Source organism: Entelurus aequoreus, linkage group LG06 (assembly GCF_033978785.1).
Source record: "Entelurus aequoreus isolate RoL-2023_Sb linkage group LG06, RoL_Eaeq_v1.1, whole genome shotgun sequence".
Lineage (NCBI taxonomy): Eukaryota > Metazoa > Chordata > Actinopteri > Syngnathiformes > Syngnathidae > Entelurus > Entelurus aequoreus.
Window position 1 is genome coordinate 81,185,076 of NC_084736.1, and position 23,786 is coordinate 81,208,861.

A 23,786-nucleotide genomic window follows, 5' to 3' on the forward strand; every position below is an offset into this window, starting at 1 on the left:
TTCTCTCCCCCCCCAGCCTGGCTAACTTGTCAGTAAGAGGATATATGGGCTCATTGTTCTTCCACCATACAAGTGGGTCAAAATCTAGTTCTTAATGCAATATGGACTTAAATCTGCTGCTATAAAAACATTTTGTTATTGCTTTAGCCCTGCCTGACTCGCCGAGGAGAGGCTGCTTGAATGCGGTGGTGACGCTTCAAATGGGTTAGCGTGTTTGACGTGTTGGCAGAAGCAGCTGCTGAACAATGTCGGCAAACCTCCGTCCTCCATTGTTGTATCGCACCGAAGTGTTCCCAAACGGGAGATCTTAACGAGGCAGGAGGGTCTTCCAGCTCTGGCTTTTACATGTTGTCATAGCACGGTCGTTGCTAGCATGCCGTGTGTTGTGCATCGTTTACACAACGTGCGGTACGCTACTTAATATGTCCGTGTGGAAACCCCCGTACCGAAACGGTTCAATACAAATACACGTACCGTTACACCCCTACACGCAAAGCTGATCTACGAACGTGTTCAATGTGGATTGTGTCTGTTAAGTGAGCAGAATAAGGTGTGCAATCCATTTGCGTCTCTGTCTTCATTAATATGCAGACTATATGCTGATCGTCAAAACGCTTGTCGGCCACAATACTGTAAGGAGAAGATGCAAATATATTATACAGCACGGGCAATTTCATTTATCAACACTCATCGCTGTTTTGAGTGCACTATTTAGGGTCTTCGTTAGCCCGTTTGAAAAAGAATGCGCAAACTAACCTAGAGAGGAGGGCTCACGCTGCAAAGACACAAGATGGACAGAGAATCCTCAGTGCTACATACATGTTTCAACATATTTGGACGGTCAGAAATAATAAAAATTTTAGACAGTCTTTTCAGCAACATTCTTTTATAGTTTCATATCTGCTGATTTGATTAAAACAAATTCCGTTAATTCGTTTTGGTGTCATTTCATATTTTTTAATGCTGATTGTTTTTTTTCACATGGGATAAGTATTACTAACATTTATCCTATATGGCAGGGGTGTCCAAAGTGTGGCCCGGGGGCCATTTGCGGCCCGCAGCTAATTGTTTACCGGCCCGCCACACATTCTGGAAATACTATTGTAAAAATAAAAAAGAACATTAAAAAAAAGTGGAATGAGGTGAAATCTAACAAGAAAAAGTTGCAAAAGCTGCCATGCAGGCTGTTTTTTTTTCTTTTGTCTATCTTTCTTTTTTCTTTTTTTGCCATTGCTCAAAAAAAAAAAAATAATGACAAAAAATCCATGTTATAATGAATTATTTTCAAGGCTCCAATTACTTCAAATATTTCACTTTAAAATGTTTTAGGTGGTAAATATTGCATATATTGTGTAGTAGCCATATAAAAACATCAAAGTTTTCTTTGACAAAAGCGCATAAAACAAACAAAATAATAGTTCCAGCATAAAATGGACAGATATATCTGAAGTTGATCTCGTAACTTAAGTGTTGAAAGTAAAAGAAAAACCTAATAAAAATGTATCACTTTATGAGTGGGGCACTTTTTGGATCCCAAATATATTTAGTGATTTTTTATTTATCTTTTCACTGTGATTACTCAAAAATATGAAATAATTAAAATCAATGGTGTCCTGCATTATTGATATTTTAGGGCTCTAATTACTAAATACTGCATATTTCAGTTTTACTATAAAAAAACTAAGTTGTTTTTGACAGAAAAGCCATAAAACCTTTTTTTTTAATTTGTATTACTTTATAACAACTTGAAGTTGATATAGAGATTTACTGTAAGCGTTAAATAATTTTAAAAAAAAATAATCTGACTTATTTTTAACATTTTAATGACTGAGACCCTTTATGGTCCCCGGGACCCCTAAAGGTAAAATAAATAAAAAATGCATATATTTTGTTATGGTTTGAAAATGAAAAATATCAAAATGGCCCCCACATGCTTTCATTTTTCCGTGTGCGGCCCTCAGTGGAAAAAGTTTGGACACCCCTGGTATATGGTAAAAACTTGAAATATACATTTTATGCATCTTGAGCACAGTGGTGCAGCCTCCCTCCCATGCACCTTCAGCGGTAATTAAAAAAAAAAAAAAAAAGTAGCTTCAATGTAGATGCACGACATGACAGTCTAAAAGTAACATGTCTTCCTTCACTCGTTATTTTTGCAGTTTTATGCATTTTATAAAGTATACAAGTCCGCAATAGCAATCTTGGAGAGAAAAATCGCAATTAGTTTTTGTGCAGCTTTTCAGGCCACCACCGAGTTGGTAATTTGGCAGCAATTAGCACAGGCGTGCAGTTTATTCAGGAACAACTGGCTGCAATAAAAATTAAAATGGAAAGTGACGATAAAAATAAAGTGTGGGTCCATGCATATTTTAATGTAAATTTCAACATGCACAGGTTGGAAATGTGTAAAAATGGCGGTGTGACGCGGCAGAGCAAAGAAAAGGATTAGCCCAAGGGTAGGGAACCTGTGGCTCTTTTGATGGATGCATCTGGCTCTCAGATTAATCTTAGCTGACATTGCTTAACACGATAAGAAATGAATATGTCCACTGGTAATCAGAGTTAAAAATAACGTTCAAAATATAAAACATTCTCCTGCATTTTAATCCATCCATCCGTTTTCTACCGCATCTGTTCAAGAAGTCGCATTAATGGTAAGAAGTATTTTATTTATTATTGGTTAGCTTCAGAATAACAATGTTATTAGAAAGAATACAAGACTTATTATACTCAAAATGTGTTGGTGTTACTTAAAAATGCACGCATTTAATTGTATTCAGTGTTAAAAAATATTATATGGCTCTCACAGAAATACATTTTAAAATATTTGGCTTTCATGGCTCTCTCAGCCAAAAAGGTTCCCGACCCCTGGTTTAGCCCATACCTTGGTGCTATTTTCTGTCTTTCCAGGCAGTCAATGTAGAGTTTGTTCTGTCTTCATGATTTTAATTGATGATGATGATTGTTGTTGGAATATTTTTCTTCACCCTGATGCTTTTGACCCATCTTTCTACCAACCTTAACATTCCGCTTCCAGGAGGAGTTTGACAATGATGTCGACGCCTTGTTGGAGGAGGGAATGCCAGTCCCAAAAAAGATGCGTCTGGCAGAAGACAAGGATGTTGGTGACAGTGATCACCAGTCAGATGAAGAAGGTGGTGTTCAGCCCATGATGACCAAAATTAAAACTGTCCTTAAAAGTAAGTGCGGATATAAAATTATCTTTACGTGTATACAGTAATTTATTGTATCACATGACTTTTCAAAATAACCTTAACCTTTTTTTTTTATTCTTTTGAGAGCTACTAAATGAAAATGGCCAAGAGCTGCATTTATGTTTGGGTTTTTTCAACCCAAACAAACTAAACTTGTTTTGATCTGTACATAAACACTAATGTGTCCTCAACTCACATTTAGCATGTGTTATTGTCAATAGTGCTGTGTTTGTGTTTTGCTGTCAAACGGTTACTTAAAAAATGTCAAATTATCTTTAAAATAGACTCAAATATTTTGACACAAATGTACCGTAATTTCCGGACTATAAGCCGCTACTTTTTCCCCTCGTTCTGGTCCCTGCGGCTTATACAAGGGTGCGGCTTATATACGGCCTGTTCTTCTCCGACACAGACGAAGAGGATTTCGGTGGTTTTAGTACGCAGGAGGAAGACGATGACACAATGATTAAAGACTGACTTTTCATATACCAGTAGGCTGGTTATTTTGATAACGTACAGGCGAGCACTTTGTATTACTTTGCACCGTTGTATTATTTGTACTCTGCACGAATGCTGTTCGCCATGTCAAAGATGTGAAAGTTTGATTGAATGATTGAAAGATTTATTGTTAATAAATGGGACGCTTTGCGTTCCCAAACAGTCATCTCTGTCCCAACAATCCCCTCCGTGGTAGCAGGAACCCCTATATACTACGCTAATTACACATCAAAACCCTGCGGCTTATAGTCGGGTGCGGCTTATATATGGAGCAATCTGTATTTTCCCCTAAATTTAGCTGGTGCGGCTTATAGTCAGGTGCGGCTTATAGTCCGGAAATTACGGTATTTGCGTCGTCAGAATGTCATACACAAATTTAAAGAACAGTGTTTTACTTAAATGCTCGTTATTTATTTGCTTGAAACTCAATAAGTCTTATCTCCATTCCTGTCTGTGTATTCTTACGCCAAATTTGCCTCATTCATCTTTTGCATTGACCTGATCACTGACTGTATTTATAGCAACCATTGGCCATTATGATAATTGAGCATGTGCAATCAAAACAAATTGGGTGAGTAAGATGCCTTTATACATTTCTTAATGCCATAATCTTTTATGATCATTCACAATAAAACTTGTAAATTCAACAACTATTTACACAAATTACGCAAGATGGCACACTTATGAAATTGATCCAATATGCTGCTCTTGTGTAACCTTGGGGTAGTTGCTGTTGGACAGCCCAGCATGCACTACACATTGTAAGTTCAGTTATAGTGCAGTGTTTCCCATAAACTGCCAAGATACCTGTGGCGGTGGGGGCGTGGCTATGGGCGTAGTCACCATGACATCATTGAGTAATTTGCATAATTTACTACAATGATATGATTTTCTCTAAAAAGGCTAAAAAATGTACTACTAATTAATAATAACGTCCATTAAACGTCCATCCATCCATCCATTTTACAATATAATTACAACACTTTATGTACATATTTATATTCAGATTTGAACAATAAGTTATTCACTGAAAATATTTATTAATTGTGGTTCTTACAAAAAATATATCTTATAAAATATAAAAGCTAAAATGTCTCTTAAAGCTCTGCCCCTTTAATTAGTGTATACTAAATAATTTAACTTTAGCCTACTACTGCAACCATATTATTTACCAGCAACATAAAGTGAAACAGAGGCAGAGGTGTCCTGCCACAGTCAGTATCAAATAAACAGAAAACAGTAGTGGTCAAATACAAATAAGGCAACAAGAGAAGTATCCTACACTTCTCTTTTGTAAAGTAAATCTGAACAGCCTATATGGGCATCTACATCAACTATATGATTTGCCTGAGAAGCTGGACAGGAATATAAAAAAAATAAAAAAATTTTATTTTTTATTTTTTATTTGTGGCGGACGTAATTATTTCGTGGCAGGCCGCCACAAATAAATGAATGTGTGGGAAACAGTGCCTTGAGTGGCCCAGCCATAGCCCAGGCTTGAATCCCATTGACCGTCTCTGGAGAGATCTGAAAATAGCTGCGCACCGACGCTTCGACTCCAACCTGATGGAGCTTGAGAGGTGCTGCAAAGAGGAATTTGGGTGAAACTTCCCAAAGATAGGTGTGCCCAGCTTGTGGAATCTTATTCAAAAAGACTTGAGACTGTAATTGCTGCAAAAGGTGCTTTGACAAAGTATTGACCAAAGACAAAATTGAATTTGTCATTTTGGAAGAAAGCTGTAGCATACAAAATGTGGAAAAAGTGAAATGCTGTGAATACTTTCCGGATGCACTGTATTCGTGGGTCCTTTCACAGGCAACAGGTTGGAGACTCCTGCAAATATATTTACTGTGCTCTATTTCATTGATACAGGTTACAACGTGGGTGACACATGGTCTGCACTGCTAAATAATCCAATCATTACTTTCTTCCTTGACTTTCTCTTTTTTAAACAGGTCGGGGACGTCCACCCACCGAGCCTCTTCCTGATGGCTGGATCATGACATTCCACAACTCAGGCATTCCGGTGTACCTGCACAGAGAGACCAGAGTAGTAACTTGGTCCAGGCCCTACTTCCTTGGGACTGGCAGCATAAGGGTGAGAACTGGCATACGGATGTTATCAGTCTGTCAATAATAGGTAACTGTTACCCACATAGATAACATTGCCTCAACCAAATGTTAGGCTGTTTTTACTGATATTTCAACTGCTGTATGTCTCTGATAGCAGATACACTAAAACTGAAACTTGGATTTTCACTTCAAATATTTATCAAAAATGTATTTATTTTAGTGTGGTTACAGTGTTTTTTTTACTGGTTCCCTGTCAATGTGGTAAATAAGACTTTTCTTACAGTATAATACATCACACAATTTAATATCATTTCCCTTTACATCATGTCCGAAAGGGAGTAGGAAGAAGCAACGTTTATTTAATCCTACCCCTTTCCCACTTCAGAGCGTTTACAAATATATAGAATCATTTACTGACCTTTTTATATAATAAAATAACATCTGTGAATTAGTATACATAACAATTTTGTTATATGTAATTAATTAATTCAGTCATTATTAACATACTGTGGTGAAGAATATCTTACGTTCAATAAGGTTGAAAGTATTTCTCATAATTCTTCTTCTTTGTACTTTGTAAGCACTATTATTTTGAACAACCTCTTAAACTGGATCATATCAGTACAATGTTTAACTTCTTTACTTAATCCATTCCATAATTTAATGCCACATACTGATATGCTAAAGCTTCTAAGTGTTGTACGTGCATACAAATGTTTGAAATTATTTTTTCCTCTAAGGTTATATTTCTCCTCTTTAGTTGAGAAGAATTGTTGTACATTCTTTGGTAGCAGGTTATAGTTTGCTTTGTACATCATTTTAGCTGTTTGCAATTTTACCAAATCACCGAACTTTAATATTTTTGACTCAATAAATAAAGGGTTTGTATGTTCTCTATATCCAACATTATGTATTATTCTAACTGATCTTTTTTGTAACACGGTTAGCGAATGTAGCGCACATTTGTAGTTATTTCCCCATATTTCTGCACAATAACTCAGATATGGTAACACTAGCGAGCAGTAGAGCAGTGGTTCTCAAATGGGGGTACGCGTACCCCTGGGGGTACTTGAAGGTATGCCAAGGGGTACGTGAGCTTTCTTTTAAATATTCCAAAAATAGCAACAATTCAAAAATCCTTTATAAATATATTTATTGAATAATACTTCAACAAAATATGAATGTAAGTTCATAAACTCAGTGAAGCACAAGCTCAGGTTTCTCACTAAAATGTCTGTCAAAAAGAACTGTGAAAAGAAATGCAATATTCAGTGTTGACAGCTAGATTTTTTGTGGACATGTTCCATAAATATTGATGTTAAAGATTTATTTTTTTGTGAAGAAATGTTTAGAATTAAGTTCATGAATCCAGATGGATCTCTATTACAATCCCCAAAGAGGGCACTTTAAGTTGATGATTACTTCTATGTGTAGAAATCTTTATTAGGGTCCGCATGTAACCTGTATAAAGGACTCCCACAGGGAGTCCTTTGTACAGGTTACAAAGGAACCTATTGTTATTGTAAGGTTTATTATTATTATTATTATTATTATACCGGCCGCCTCTTCGAGCTGCAATTTGACCCACTTAACATGCTTCAAAACTCACCAAATTTGACACACACATCAGGACCTGCGAAAATTGCAAGTTAATAAAAAAACCAAACCCCAAAAATCAAAATTGCGCTCTAGTGCCCCCTAGGAAAAAACAAAAACAAACTGCCTGTAACTCCCACTAGGAAGGTCGTGGAGACATGAAACAAAAACCTCTATGTAGGTCAGACTTAGACCTACATTTCATAATTTTACATCCTCGGGCAAAAACCAACAGGAAGTTGGCAATTTCCCCGTCAAGACAAAAATGTACTAAAAAAAACTCATTTTTGCCTCTTTGAGCTGTAATTTGACCCCTTCTCACACACATCAGGACTGGTAAAAATTGCAATCTAAAAAAAAACCGAACCCCAAAACTCAAAATTGTGCTCTAGCGCAATTTTTGAATAAAACAGAGAAAAAACTGCTCCTCAGAGGAAAACTCAGACAAAACTGCTTGTAACTTCCGGTAGGAACGTCTTAGAGACATGAAACAAATACCTCTACGTAGGTCTCACCTAGACCTACATTTCATAGATTGACATCCTTCAGCAAAAATCAACAGGAAGTTTGCTATCCCTCCTTCAAAACAAAATGTTTGTTAAAACCGGTCACCAAACATCAAACGTTATCTCCTCCGAGCACGTTTGTCGTTTCGGCTTCAAACTGCTACAGGAGAGAGATTGAACCCTTCTGATTACAATTTCACGAAAGCGTTATGATTAGTAGTACGGTTTTGATTTTACGAGCCTTCAAAGACCCGCAGCACTAAAGTTGCTCCGCTGCTGTGATTTTACGCGCCTTCAAAGAAAACAACCACTGTGCCGCAACACCTACGTAAAAGACACAGACACAACTTCCTCTAACTGCCAGTACGAATATCGTAGAGACACGAAACAAAAACCTCTATGTAGGTCTCACTCAGGACTACCACTGGACAAAAGTATTGGGACACCTAGGACTAGCACCTGCCAAAATGCAGACCCGACCAACGCTGCTTGCAGCTTTAATTTATAATTGAATCACTTGTTTATTTTTCAACAAGTTTTTAGTTATTTTTATATCTCTTTTTCCAAATAGTTCAAGAAAGACCACTACAAATGAGTAATATTTTGCACTGTTATACAATTTAATAAATCAGAAACTGATGACATAGTGCTGTATTTTAGTACTTTATCTTTTTTTTTCAACCAGAAATGCTTTGCTCTGATTAGGGGGTACTTGAATTAAAAAAATGTTCACAGGGGGTACATCACTGAAAAAAGGTTGAGAACCACTGCAGTAGAGAATATGAAGTGATTTTTGGCCCAGGACGTATTTTGCTTTATTCATTATTGAAATGTTTTTTGCCACCTTATGTTGTATGTTTTGTATATGAGATTTCCGGTTCATTTGATCAATCCAATCCAATCCACTTTATTTTTTTAGCACATTTACACAACAAGAATGTTTCCAAAGTGCTGCACAGCCATGTTAAAAACAATATTAAAAACGATATTAAAAACAATATTAAAAACAATATTATGCTACACCAATGACTGAATAAAAACAAAGAATAAATGAATAGAAAACCAATACAGAGACAATATAAAAAATAAATATGATTAAAAACGATTTCCAAAGATTAAAACAGTAAAATAGACATCAAAATTTATAACCCTAACCCTAACCACACAGGACAACAGAGGACAGAAGACCTGATCATCTATTAATACTCCCAAAAATCTTGTTTCTTTTACCCTTTCAATGTCTACTCCGTCTATTTGTATTTGTGTATGATGCTCTTTTCTACTGTTACCAAATAGCATTATTTTAGTTTTACTGAGATTCAAAGATAGTCTGTATTTGTCAAACCATCTTTTTAATGTTACTATTTTAAGACTAAAATAGAAGTCAATCTACAGAAATGGATATTTGTGTGCTTTTGTATATTTTGTGCAGCATTTAATCTTCTTTTGAAATCTAGAAACATCACCCTCCAACCAGCAGCATCCCCTGCTTACACTATAAGAACATGAAGGATCGAGAGGAGAAAGAACTGAATGGTGAGGTGGCTCTTCCAGCTAAAGAATCTCTTAATAAGTCAAGCGCGGAGGCAAATGGTGAAGAACTTGCAGGGGAGCCCGACAACACCGCTGGGGCGCAGGTTGATACACCTGCGTCCTGTCTTGCTGATGCTGATGCTGGCTTAGATTGTGATGTGACCGTCAACCACACCCAGCCTGCTAAAGAGGCTCAGCCATGGGACATTGCCCAAGGAGCCTTAGGACAAGTCAGGGCAAAAGTTGAAGTGTGCAAGGATGAGTCCATAGGTAAGACCTTTTACTGCGCGATTAAATCAATATAAAGTCATCTTTTAACAAAACTGTGAAAAATGTAGTACACAGGTGTCCATGGTGTTTGGTTGAGAGCTTACACCTAAGCCTGTATTCAATTAACCACAGAGTTAACGTCTTAAAACCTTCAAACAGAACTTGAAGACTTTCGCCTGTACCTGGAAAAGTGCTTTGACTTTGAGCAAGTGACCGTGAAGAAGTTCCGCACATGGGCTGAGCGACGACAGTTTAACAGAGACATGAAGAGGAAACAGGCTGAGTCGGAGAGGCCTATCCTGCCTGCAAACCAGAAACTCATCACACTGTCAGTCCAAGATGCCCCCACTAAGAAAGGTAAAATACAACATTCTGTTAAATATAAAATGTGTTTTATCATTAATGATCATAAATAGGGATGTTCCGATCAGGGTTTTATGCGGCAGATTCTAATACCGATCATCCATGAGTGAGATCGGCCAATACTGATCACATATGTTAACTTTACAATTTTCCATTTAATTAAGATGAGTGCTATTACAGTGTAACAATATCAACACAATATTTAAACTAGTTCCCTAATCTTTTTTATTACATACAATTGTCAAAGTCAATAGTACACAATAACTTAACATAATCAAAAATGACTTACTGATTTAAATCCTTTGGGTTTTGCCCTTTTAGCCGTACTGTGTCGAGGGAAATACTCCCATGTTTTGTAAACACGGCCGAACTGAGTTTCCTCTGCCGGGTGGCGGGTCTCTCTCTTAGAGATAGGGTGAGAAGCTCTGTCATCCGGGAGGAGCTCAAAGTAAAGCCGCTGCTCCTCCACATGGAGAGGAGCCAGGTGAGGTAGTTCGGGCATCTGTTCAGGATGCCACTCGAACGCCTCCCTATGGAGGTGTTTCGGGCACATTCGACCGGTAGGAGACAGACAGACAGCAGCTTTATTTGTCCATTCTTAACATGTACAAGACACATAAGAACTGAAATTACATTTTCGGCACAATCCCGCTAAGAGCAGACATACGTTACAGGGAGACAAAACGGGACCGCCAACGGATCAGCCACTTACGGCGCTCCTTAAAAAGGTGGGAAAAAGGTGACATTGGGAAAGGGGGAAGAGTAAAAAAATATCAGTCTGAGGCTGGACCCTCCGGAGTGGTCCAGACTGAGTCCGAGGAAAAAAACTCACATAGCATGGCACACATAAACATGGTACATGTAATCACAACAACTCGCAACAGAGGAGGGGAGATTTAGGACCCTGGAGGCCGGCTGCCGCTATTAAAGCGCTACTCATCCCCCACAATCCCGGAGGAATTAAGCAGTGGTGAAGGCGTTGATTTGGGGAGGGGCGGGTGCGTGCATGTATGCCCAATTAACTTGGGTGAGATGTTGAAATTGTCTTTATGGACTGAGGCCGATCTCAAGAGTTCAAGAGTTCGACCCAGGTGCTTTTTGAAAAAAAGGAAGGTCAAAAGCGTCCCATCTTTGAGGAGTCCTCAGGGGAGTTTTCAAACAGCCTGTTCCTCAAGGCCATTCGAGGGAGTCAAATCGTAGATTAAGATGTTGTTTTTTCTTCGAGCAGTCAAAACAATGACATTCCTGCTCTGTGTGCTGGCTTCGACAATTCCAATTTATTCTTTCTCTGCGAACTTCATCAAGATGGTATCCATTTTGCGATTCAAATCAGCAATCGCTCCCGTCTGTGATCCCACAGCACGACCCAATCCTTCCATTGCGTTGAACAGCCTGTTGGCCCCTTGAGTGGCTGCCATCGTCTTCCGAATTTGACGATACACCAGAGCAATGCCCAGCCCAATCTGCAAATGCCCTGCGATCACAGCTCCAAATAGGTAGATGTCTTCCACGTCCTCGATGGAAAGGACTGAGAGGCACATGATTCTCCAAGTATTCCAGGAATCTCTCACATACCCCGCAGCAATGGTTCCATCAGGGCAGCCAGGATCCCCCTAACCTCTTTTCCTTGTCGAAAAGACTGTGTCAATTGCGTCGAGAGTCCAGTTGATCAATATCATTTTGATGTTTAGATTTGAGGACAGCTCAAGGAAAGAGGCTTCAAAAAAGTTCAGACAAGACAAGGACACAAGAGAGCAAGCAGGGAAGGAGGAGCAGGGAAAAATGTGACCACCCTCACCAAGAGGCAAGACAGAAAAAAAAGGGGAAGACCCAGGACACGTTGAGAAGACTGTCTCCTGGCTGGCCTGGGAACCCCTCGGACGAAGTGGCAGGGGAGAGGGAAATCTGGGCTTCTCTGCTTAGGCTGCTGCCCCCGCGACCCAGCTTCGGATAAGCGGAAGAAGAATATGATGGCTGGATGGATGTTAACACGAACAAAAAAATTGAGGGGAAAAAACCCTATCTAAAAACTTTGTTATCCATGATATACTGATACTGCCCTGGTTATCCACGATATACTGATACTGCCCTGGTTATCGACACTACCAATTTATGGATTGATTTTCCAGTAACAGCTGCTTACTTTCTGCTGTAACATGGTTCAATCAATCAATCCATCAAAGTTTATTTTAGGGCTGCAACTAACGATTAATTTGATAATCGATTAATCTGTCGATTATTACTTCGATTAATCGATTAATAATCGGATAAAAGAGACGAACTACATTTCTAATCCTATCCAGTATTTTATTGAGAAAAAAACAGCATACTGGCACCATACTTATTTTGATTATTGTTTCTCAGCTGTTTGTAAATGTTGCAGTTTATAAATAAAGGTTTATTTAAAAAAAAAAAAAAAAAAAACCTCTGCGCATAGCGTAGATCCAACGAATCGATGACTAAATTAATCGGCAACTATTTTGATAATCGATTTTAATCGCTTAGTTGTTGCAGCCCTAGTTTATTTATATAGCCCTTAATCACATGTGTCTCAAAGGGCTGCACAAGCTTGCCCCGCATCAGGGCAAGCAAAAACTCAACCCAATGGGATACAATGAGAAACCTTGGAGGGGACCGCAGATGTGGGGACCCCCCACACCCAGGGCGACCAGTGCAATGGACTTCGAGTGGATCTAGTTAATAGTGTTAGAGTTCCCCCTGGACTTCTTAAAGTTGAATCAACACTAAGTATTTTGTGTTGTTTCAAGCTAGCCTAGCTATAAGCATGCCTGCACTTAGGTTGCTCGGTTTGTAACTCAAGAAACTAGAAAATGCAATTTATTTGCTGTGATGGAGGTGATAATTACTCATTTAGGGGAGCGTCTCCATATTGTGTATGAAGACACACAATTAGCTGCTGGTCAGCCGGGGCACCAAAATCAGTGTCAGTCAGACGGGATTGTTAGGGTTTATTTGTGATCGGCATTAAAAGACAAACATTGGCAATGGCCAATCACTTATCTTTCTTACAAAAATTGGCAGATCGATCGGCACATCCCTAATCATGATTACGATAGTCTTTCCTGTTGGTTGTCTTCTTTTATATTGAAAATTACTTAAGATTATTCATACTATTCATAATTAAATTATACAATAATGCAGTGCAGCTAATCTTGACAATTGACCTTATTCTGTAAAATTCTGCCTTCAGAATTTGTCATCAATCCCAATGGGAAGTCTGAAGTTTGCATCCTGCATGAATATATGCAGCGTGTCCTAAAAGTTCGTCCTGTTTACAACTTCTTTGAATGTGGTAAGCTTTGTCTTGAGATAAATTGATTATTTTAAGCCCCTGCACCTCTTTTCCTTCATTCTATTTTCATCACTGAGCGCCTTTTTGTCCATTGTAGAGAACCCAAGTGAACCCTTTGGTGCGTCAGTCATTATAGACGGAGTCACTTACGGCACAGGCACTGCAAGTAGTAAAAAACTTGCCAAGAATAAAGCTGGTAATTTTCACTGAACTCTTATCACAATGACATACAATGAAACATCACAGTAGGGGGATCATATATGGCTTTTGACATCCCTGACCTGTAATTTCATGTAAACTGCAGCAAGAGCCACACTGGAAATTCTTATCCCGGATTTTGTGAAGCAGACTTCTGAGGAAAAGCCTGCAGAGGCAGATGAACTAGAGGTACTTTGGCTTCTTCTGTATATTTTCCTTTTTTTGTCAGGAGCTCAACACTTAAAAAAAAGCATATACACTGGAGGGAGCCAGTGGCTGTTGCTGTGTAAAGATAAATGTGTCTTATCAGAAAATAACAACAGTAACATTGTGTGATCTGTCCCACAGTATTTTAACCATATCAGTATAGAAGACTCGAGAGTGTACGAGCTGACCAACAAGGCGGGGCTCCTTTCGCCATATCAGATTCTTCATGAGTGCCTTAAAAGGTAAAATACGAAGACATTCAAGAGTTTAGAAACTGAAAACAACACATTTTAAAAGCAAATTATTGTTGGACAGGTTGAAATCAGCACTTAAAGGCCTACTGAAAGCCACTACTACCGACCACGCAGTCTGATAGTTTATATATCAATGGGGACATCTTAACATTGCAACACATGCCAATACGGCCGGGTTAACTTATAAAGTGCAATTTTAAATTTCCCGGGAAATTTCCGGCTGAAAAGGTCTCGGTATGATGACGTTTGCGTGTGACGTCACGGAGTTTGCGGAAGTATTGGGACACCATTGTGTCCCAATACAAACAGCTCTGTTTTCATCGCAAAATTCCACAGTATTCTGGACATCTGTGTTGGTGAATCTTTTGCAATTTGTTTAATGAACAATGAAGACAGCAAAGAAGAAAGCTGTAGGTGGGATCGGTGTATTAGCGGCGGGCTACAGCAACACAACCAGGAGGACTCTTGAGTTGGATAGCAGACGCGCTACCGTGAGTACGCAGCTTTCTTCCAAACATTTGATCGCTTGCCCGTCCGTGCGTGCCGCTATGTGCATGTCACGTATGTAACTTTGGGGAAATATGTGCTGTATGAACTTTGCGGAAGTGAGCTGTACTTTGGGCTGTGGGATTGAGTGTGTTGTGCGGGTGTTTGATTTGTATTGGCGGGTTATATAGACGGGAGGGGGGAGGTGTTTGTTATGCGGGATTAATTTGTGGCATATTAAATATAAGCCTGGTTGTGTTGTGGCTAATAGAGTATATATATGTCTTGTGTTTATTTACTGTTTTAGTCATTCCCAGCTGAATATCAGGTCCCACCCGCCTCTGAATCGCTTCCACTGCCCTCTAATCCTTCACTCTCACTTTCCTCATCCACGAATCTTTCATCCTCGCTCAAATTAATGGGGTAATCGTCGCTTTCTCGGTCCGAATCGCTCACGCTGCTGGCGTCCATGATTGAAAACAATGTGCAGATGTGAGGAGCTCTTCAACCTGTGACGTCACGCTACTTCCGGTACAGGCAAGGCTTTTTTTTATCAGCGACCAAAAGTTGCAAACTTTATCGTCGATGTTCTCTACTAAATCCTTTTCAGCAAAAATATGGCAATATCGCGAAATGATCAAGTATGACACAAAATGGATCTGCTATCCCCGTTTAAATAAGAAAATCTCATTTCAGTAGGCCTTTAACACGTTTGAGAGAATGACCTAATTTGTCCTTTTTGTCATCTACTCTGAACCATTTTCTATATCTGCAGAAATCATGGAATGGGAGATACCAGCATTAAATTTGAGGTGATTCCGGGGAAGAATCAGAAGAGTGAATATGTGATGACTTGTGGGAAGCATACTGTGCGTGGTTGGTGTAAGTAGTTGCCTGCCCTTTACATTTTGCAAGCAAAAACTGTGCATACGGTACCTCACAGAAATGACAGTACAATAAAAGTTGTATATAACTTTGAGCAGTGATTCTCCACAGGGGGGCCAGCCCCACTATATTAGAAGGATTGTTTTAGTGAATATTTAGACCAGGGGTCACCAACGCGGTGCCCGCGGGCACCAGGTAGCCCGTAAGGACCAGATGAGTAGCCCGCCGGCCTGTTCTAAAAATAGCTCAAATAGCAGCACTTACCAGTGAGCTGCCTCTATTTTTTAAATGTTATTTATTTACTAGCAAGCTGGTCTCTCTTTGCTCGACATTTTTAATTCTAAGAGAGACAAAACTCAAATAGAATTTGAAAATCCAAGAAAATATTTTAAAGACTTGGTCTTCACTTGTTTAAATAAATTCATTTATTTTTTTTAGTTTGCTTCTTATAACTTTCAGAAAGACAAATTTAGAGAAAAAATACAACCTTAAAAATGATTTTAGGATTTTTAAGCACATATACCTTTTTACCTTTTAAATTCCTTCCTCTTCTTTCCTGACAATTTAAATCAATGTTCAAGTAAATGTATTTTTTTTAATTGTAAAGAATAATAAATAAATTGTAATTTAATTCTTCATTTTAGCTTCTGTTTTTTCGACGAAGAATATTTGTGAAATATTTCTTCAAACTTATGATTAAAATTCAAAATAATTATTCTGGCAAATCTAGAAAATCTGTAGAATCAAATTTAAATCTTATTTCAAAGTCTTTTGAATTTCTTTTAAAATTTTTGTTCTGGAAAATCTAGAAGAAATAATGATTTGTCTTTGTTAGATATATAGCTTGGTCCAATTTGTTATATATTCTAACAAAGTGTAGATTGGATTTTAACCTATTTAAAACATGTCATCAAAATTCTAAAATTAATCTTAATCAGGAAAAATTACTAATGATGTTCCATAAATTATTTTTTTAAGTTTTTGTCTTCTTTTTTTCGGTTGAATTTAGAATTTTAAAGATTCGAAATTGAAGATAAACTATGTTTCAAAATGTAATTGTCATTTTTTTCGTGTTTTCTCCTCTTTTAAACCGTTCAATTAAGTGTAAATATCATTAATTATTAATAATAACATAGAGTTAAAGGTAAATTGAGCAAATTGGCTATTTCTGGCAATTTATTTAAGTGTGTATCAAAATGGTAGCCCTTCGCATTAATCAGTACCCAAGAAGTAGCTCTTGGTTTCAAAAAAGTTGGTGACCCCTGATTTAGACTAATTCTACTATGCTACTGTATTTTAATGTTAGTCATTATAGTGGTACTTGGAGAGACAATTGTTTTCTGAGGTGGTACTTGGTGAAAAAGTTTGAGAACCACTGACTTGGAGTAGTTTGTGTAACATGGTATAGATTTACTATCCTCTAAAAATAACTCAACACATGCCAATATTGTTTAAAAACGGGCAACAGAAGTGAGTAAACCTTACAACAGTGAGTCAGAGCCTCATCTGTCATTAAATATTAAAAACCCAATGCACGTTCAACCAATAAACTGTGTTGTAAATGTATTTTCTGTATGATTCCAAAGGTGTTTTTTTTAACATCTTTTGAAGTAGAAACATTTTTAATTTGTAAATTCCCTAACCAAATACCTGGCATAAACCTGGAATAAGGCTAGGTGGGTCGAGCCTAGCCTCCAATTGTGCAATCCTTCATAAACTGGGTTTTAAAGTTAGAGTACCAATGATTGTCGCGTGCATGCCTGTTTGTCAGTATTTTGCTAAAATGTTTGCAGAAACATTTATTATACATCCTGAATCTCTAATGTAAGTGTGGCATAATTGTTCTTTTTAATCATACAAACTGCAGGTAAATGTCTACAGCGAGGCACATAGTACTTTGGCTCACAGTGAAGGGGCTGTAAGTTAGCAGGCACGAGCTTTAAACAAAAAGACTTTTGCAACAGATGGATTTAAATTATGGAATGGATTAAGCAAAGCAATCAAACAATGTACTAATATGATCCACTTCAAGAAACTCTTCAAACTTAAAGTGTTTACAAAGTACAAAGAAGAAGAACCATGACAAACATTCTCAATTTATTTCATCCATCCATTCATTCATTCTTAAAGTAATCTTACTTATCTCATCATATGAAATATGACTTACTTCACCAATTATTATTATTAAATTATTACTATTATTTATTTATTTATTTTATTGTGATTACTTATGGAGTTTATTGTGAATAAATTGTGAACAGGAAGTGAACAAAAAGTTTTAGAAACTGTTATGTAAAGAAAAGGGGTAGGATTAAATAAGCTCTGCTTCTTCCTACTCCTTTTCGAACATGTTGAAAAGAGAAACTGGAAATTGTGATGTATCATGTTGTATGCTTGCATGTTCGAAATAAACTCAAACTCAGAGTAACAACATCAAAAATAGGCACATAAACTCCTTACACAAACTACAAATGTTTTTTAGTTTTATTAAAAATAAATATAGTCACGAACTGCATTTGAAAATAAAAATGTTTACCTTTAAGGTGCTGTTTGCAACATTTGAGTGAATTATTCTCTTATTTTTATGAACTTTAACAACGGAGCATGAAGTTATTGACTTACGAGGGTTGTTTTTATTTTGTGTAGCAGGGGATAGTAGATTGGGCACATGCGGGTTGTTTATTGTTGTATTAACTTAAATACCTGGGGCCGTACTTATCAAGCTTCTTAGAATTACTCCTAAGAAGTCTGCTAAGAGTTGACTTAAGAGTAAATAAATTCTTCGCTGAAAGCTGCACTTAAAAGTTAGTTATCAAGCGTCTTACTCACACTTTCAGCGAAGTGTAGGACTGAATCTTAAGTGTCACACTCAGAGCTGAATTACGACATTACTATGTGCCGTAAACGGAATTTTAGGTGACGTCATTTCTGTGTCCATAGAAATGACCAATCACGGAAGGGAATCCGTTGTCTAATAAAGAAATATCTTGGAAATATTTAAGTGGACAATGGGAGTGTATATTTTGACAATAAACTACAAAATCATACAAAACAAACTAGTCCCCGCCGGCACTCACGCTACCGCTCCCTCTCTTCTATCGCCCACACACTCACTGACGTCACTCACCTCACGGCCACACACATACGCTACTCTCATAACATTTTCTTTCCAATTCATTAATTAGGCAACTAATTTGAAACTGGTGTGGGTGGCTCTATATATACTAGCCCACTGCAGCCACATGCAGAAATCAACAAGGAATCGAAAAGTATTAAATCTGTGACAAAAATAATATCCGCTCTGTCTAAACGATACCGTTTGATCAGCTGCTCGTCATCAAAAAAAAAAAAAACATTGTTCCGTTCCCTGAACGTTCGCACACGTCTCTCTCGCCTCAGTGCCATCCCCTGCTGGCAACTCCTAACCACTTAAGACACCTCTGAAGGTCTCTTAAATATCGCGGAGAGTAGGAGTGATTCTTAGACTTAAGAACTTTGATAAAAAGCTTTTATTCTTAAGTTTGAGAGTAGGACTAAATTTCGCTAATTCTCAGGACTTAAGTGTAAAATGGCACTCTAAAAAGCTTGATAAGTACGGCCCCTGACCACACAAATTTATGTCTAAGTGTAATAGTCAGTGTTACAATAAAATAGTTGCTAAAATGTGTGGGGTGTACCGTATTTTTCGGACTACTGCGACTTATACTCAGGAGCGACTTATGTGTGAAATTATTAACACATTAGCGTAAAATATCAAATAATATTATTGATCTCATTCACGTAAGAGACTAGACCAGGGGTCGGCAACCCGCGGCTCCGGAGCCGCATGCGGCTCTTTGACCACTTTGATGCTTCCCAGGAGATTTATGGATCTCAGTGCCTCTCCTAGATAACTCCCAGGGAAAATATAATCCTATTTTCACTCTAATTACTAAATTAAGGGAGTGCCCTGATTGCACTGTAGTAATTGTTCTCTATAGCATTTACAAACAGCGTGCCAGCCCGGCCACATATTGAATGTAGCTTTTACTTGCACACATAGGAGACAGCAAAGCATACTTAATCATCAGCCACACAGCTTACACTGACGGTAGCCGTATCAAACAACTTTAACACTGTTACGTTACAAATATGCGCCACACTGTGAACCCACACCAAAAAAGAACGAAAAACACATTTCTGGAGAACATCCCACCGTAACACAACATAAACACAACACAACCAATACCCAGAATCCCATGCAGCCCTAACTCTTCCAGTCTAGATTATACACCCCCGCTACCACCAAATCCCCCCACACATCAACCCCCCCTCCGTGCGCTGGTTGAGCGGAAGAGTTAGGGCTGCATGGGATTCTGGGTATTGGTTGTGTTGTGTTTATGTTGTGTTACAGTGCATATGTTCAACAGAAATGTGTTTGTCATTCTTTTTTGGTGTGGGTTCAAAGTGTGGCGCATATTTGTAACGTAACAGTGTTAAAGTTGTTTTATACGGCTATACCGTCAGTGTAAGCTGTGTGGCTGCTGACCTAGTACGCCTTGCTGTCACTTAGGTGAGCAAGCTGAAACTGCATTCTACATGTGGTCGAGCAGGTACACTGTTTGGGCAGGCTGTAGAGGGCGCCAAAAGCAGTGCCATCACGCCCTGATATTCGGGAGTCTCCCGGAAAAAATGAGAGGATTGGCAAGTATGACGCGATCAAGCGCCATTCATTCAAAACTCGCGGGCCGCACTAACATCAAATTTCCACATTAAAGTGCGTGCCGGTGCGTGTGTCTGAGACCCCTGGTTAACATAGCACAAAGCATTTAAGCTTTGTATGCGGTGTTTTTCATTTTAAATTTTAAAAACATTTTTGTGGCTCCCATTATTTTCTTTAATTTGTGAAACTTGCCAAAATGGCTCTTTGAGTGGTAAAGGTTGCCGACCCCTGGACTAGACGTATAAGATTTCATGGGATTTAGCGATTAGGAGTGACAGATTAAATGGTAAACGTATAGCATGTTCTATATGTTATAGTTATTTGAATGACTCTTACCATAATATGTTACGTTAACATACCAGGCACGTTCTCAGTTGGTTATTTATGCCTCATATAACGTACACTTATTCAGCCAGTTGTTCACTATTCTTGATTTATTTTAAATTGCCTTTCAAATGTCTATTCTTGGTGTTGGCTTTTATCAAATACATTTCCCCCAAAAATGCGACTTATACTCCAGTGCGACTTATATATGTTTTTTTCCTTCTTTATTAAGCATTTTCGGCCGGTGCGACTTATACTCCGGAACGACTTATACTCCGAAAAATACGGTACTCCCTTTGTAGACCGAGGCATCATCAACCCCTCATCTATTGATGCACAAAAGTACTTGGTGAACAGACCTTTGTCCAAACATCGCTCACTTGCAAATGAATATGGCAGTAGTAGAAATGATTCACAATATTTATGTAATATGTAGATTGCTCCAAATAAAATAAAATAAATGTTGTTTTGTTTTAAAAAGTTTAACAGAAATTCTTCTTTTTATTTAGGCAAGAACAAGAGGGTTGGCAAACAGTTGGCCTCACAGAAGATTTTGCAGATGCTTCATCCTCATGTGAAGAACTGGGGCTCACTGCTGCGAATGTATGGCCGCGAAAGCAACAAGATGGTCAAGAAGGTACACGCACACTTTTTTAGTTTTAATCAATCTGGAATCACAACCTTAGTTGTTTCTTGAACTGTGTTCGTAAATAGAGAAGTTTTCGTATTGAAGCCAAAGTTGATTACATGTAAGGGAAACCCTGGTACATCAAACAAACATAACAAGAAGGTAATGATCAGTTGTCCATAGTATTTATTAAAAGCCTCGACAACAACTGGCTGAACTGTCCTCGTTAGCAGCCGCTTTGTGGACACGCACTCACACTGTCACTATCCCTGTGGCGCACTCAGTTTGAAATCACAAAACACTTTAACTATAACAATGATGAGCAATACAAAATGTAATCCATTTTACCGTGGTTAATTTGCGTGGTGTGCAGTGAAAGAAAGGGGGAGGATGCACGGCGCTGTGGATACTTTCGGAATGTTTCAAATAGGGATGTCCGATAATGGCTTTTTGCCGATATCCGATATTCCGATATTGTCCAACTCTTTAATTACCGATACCGATATCAACCGATATATGCAGTCGTGGAATTAACACATTATTATGCCTAATTTGGACAACCAGGTATGGTGAAGATAAGGTACTTTTTAAAAAAATTAGTAAAATAAGATAAATAAATTAAAAACATTTTCTTGAATAAAAAAGAAAGTACAACAATATAAAAACAGTTACATAGAAACTAGTACTGAATGAAAATGTGTAAAATTAACTGTTAAAGGTTAGTACTATTAGTGGACCAGCAGCACGCACAATCATGTGTGCTTACGGACTGTATCCCTTGCAGACTGTATTGATATATATTGATATATAATGTAGGAAGCAGAATATTAATAACAGAAAGAAACAACCCTTTTGTGTGAATGAGTGTAAATGGGGGAGGGAGGTTTTTTGGGTTGGTGCACTAATTGTAAGTGTATCTTGTGTTTTCTATGTTGATTTAATTAAAAAATAAAATAAAATAAAATAAAAAACGATACCGATAATAAAAAAAACGATTCCGATATTACATTTTAACGCATATATCGGCCGATAATATCGGCAGGCCGATATTATCGGACATCTCTAGTTTCAAACCACACTTTGCTTGCCCGTTGCTTTCTTTTGACCGATTTTGAGCCATCAAAACTAGAAACAATTTGTGAAAAGGCTATAAACACTTAAAAAGCGGGGATCGAACCTGGAACCCTCAAGTTGCTGGCACGGCCACTCTACCAACCGAGCTATACCGCCCCTAAAAGCCTTATATTAGTGCTATAATGGAGGCAACGCATTATATAAGTGCCTATATTAGCCTACTATCGAAATGACTATGTGTCGCAGGCTGACACAAATCTTCGTGAACAGAAATGTTGAAATGTAATATTTATTCAACACATTTTTAAACCATTTGCAAAACAGAGGCTTCTCAGAGGGTGAGATAACTCCTGGAAATGGCTAAAGGTATAGATGTGTGTGTCCAAGAAAACGGCAGGCTGTCTTTTTCTAGTGAATTTATTACAATCTTTGCGGGCTAGGTAACGTTTGCTGTGGTCTGGAACAACATGGCACACTAACAACTATCTGAAATTCAGCCAATATTACGTACAGATAATGTGTCATGAAACATGCAAATATAAATTAAATACACACAGGACATAAGTAAAGGAAATTAAATGAGCTCAAATTGATTGATTGATTGATTGATTGATTGAGACATTTATTAGTAGGTTGCACAGTGAAGTACATATTCCGTACAATTGACCACTAAATGGTAACACCCGAATAAGTTTTTCAACTTGTTTAAGTCGGGGTCCACTTAAATTGATTCATAAATATACCTACAGTCAAGGCATAATGATGCAATATGTACATACAGCTAGCCTAAATAGCATGCTAGCATCGATTAGCTTGCAGTCATGCACTGACCAAATATGCCCACTCCAACAAGTCAATAACATCAACAAATCTCACCTTTGTGCATTCACGCACAGTATAAAAAGTTTGGATGACAAAATAAGACAGTGGTATAAAACCTGTCTTTCTGTGGCAGCATCGGAGAAAGTTGTACTTGTAAACATACTACGGTGAGTTCAAGGACCGCCAAAATCAGTAGGACAAAACGGCTGCTCGCCAAATACTCTCATCAGTGAAGCATGTTTAACAAACAATGGGATTGCTAGCAATTAGGAAGGTTCGTGTCATGTTTGTCCTTCTAAAGCGGGGGTCAGCCACATGTGGCTCTTTAGCGGCGCCCTGGTGGCTCCATGGAGCTTTTCAAAAATGTATGGAAATGGAAAATAAAAGGGGTGAAAAAAGTTTTTTGTTGTAACATGGTTTCTGTAGGAAGACAAACACGACACAAACCTTCCTAATTGTTAGAAAGCCCACTGTTTGATATCTTTGTGTGTATGCTTCACTGATGAGAGTATTTGGTGAGCGCCATTTTGTCCTACTAATTTCAGCGGCTGTTGAACTCACCGTTATGTGGACTGTGACTCAACAGTGTGTTTACATGTACAACTTTCTCCGACGCTGCCACAGAAAAACGTGTTTTATGCCACTCTTTCTTTGTCTCATTTTGTCCACCAAACGTTTAATGCCGTGCGTAAATGCACAACGGTGAGCTTTGTTGATGTTATTGACTTGTTGGAGTGGGCATATTTGGTCCGTGCATGACTGCAAGCTAATCGATGCTAGCATGCTATTTAGGCTAGCTGTATGTACATATTGCATCATTATGCCTTGATTGTAGGTA

General features: G+C 38.1%; 1 protein-coding gene across 2 annotated transcripts in view; it reads left to right on the forward strand.

Annotated features, from left to right (window-relative positions):
• Nucleotides 1-23,786, forward strand: part of dgcr8 (DGCR8 microprocessor complex subunit) — a 36,308-nt gene that overhangs the window by 8,254 nt on the left and 4,268 nt on the right. Inside the window, exons 3-13 of one of the 2 annotated variants that reach the window (XM_062051639.1) lie at nucleotides 3,038-3,200; nucleotides 5,670-5,812; nucleotides 9,347-9,425; nucleotides 9,498-9,692; nucleotides 9,852-10,049; nucleotides 13,267-13,368; nucleotides 13,466-13,564; nucleotides 13,673-13,755; nucleotides 13,915-14,015; nucleotides 15,289-15,395; nucleotides 20,934-21,061. In XM_062051639.1, the coding sequence (XP_061907623.1) occupies nucleotides 3,038-3,200; nucleotides 5,670-5,812; nucleotides 9,347-9,425; nucleotides 9,498-9,692; nucleotides 9,852-10,049; nucleotides 13,267-13,368; nucleotides 13,466-13,564; nucleotides 13,673-13,755; nucleotides 13,915-14,015; nucleotides 15,289-15,395; nucleotides 20,934-21,061 (1,398 nt within the window). Of the gene's footprint in view, nucleotides 1-3,037; nucleotides 3,201-5,669; nucleotides 5,813-9,346; nucleotides 9,693-9,851; nucleotides 10,050-13,266; nucleotides 13,369-13,465; nucleotides 13,565-13,672; nucleotides 13,756-13,914; nucleotides 14,016-15,288; nucleotides 15,396-20,933; nucleotides 21,062-23,786 lie in introns of both variants that reach the window. The other variant, XM_062051638.1, reaches the window with a different exon arrangement.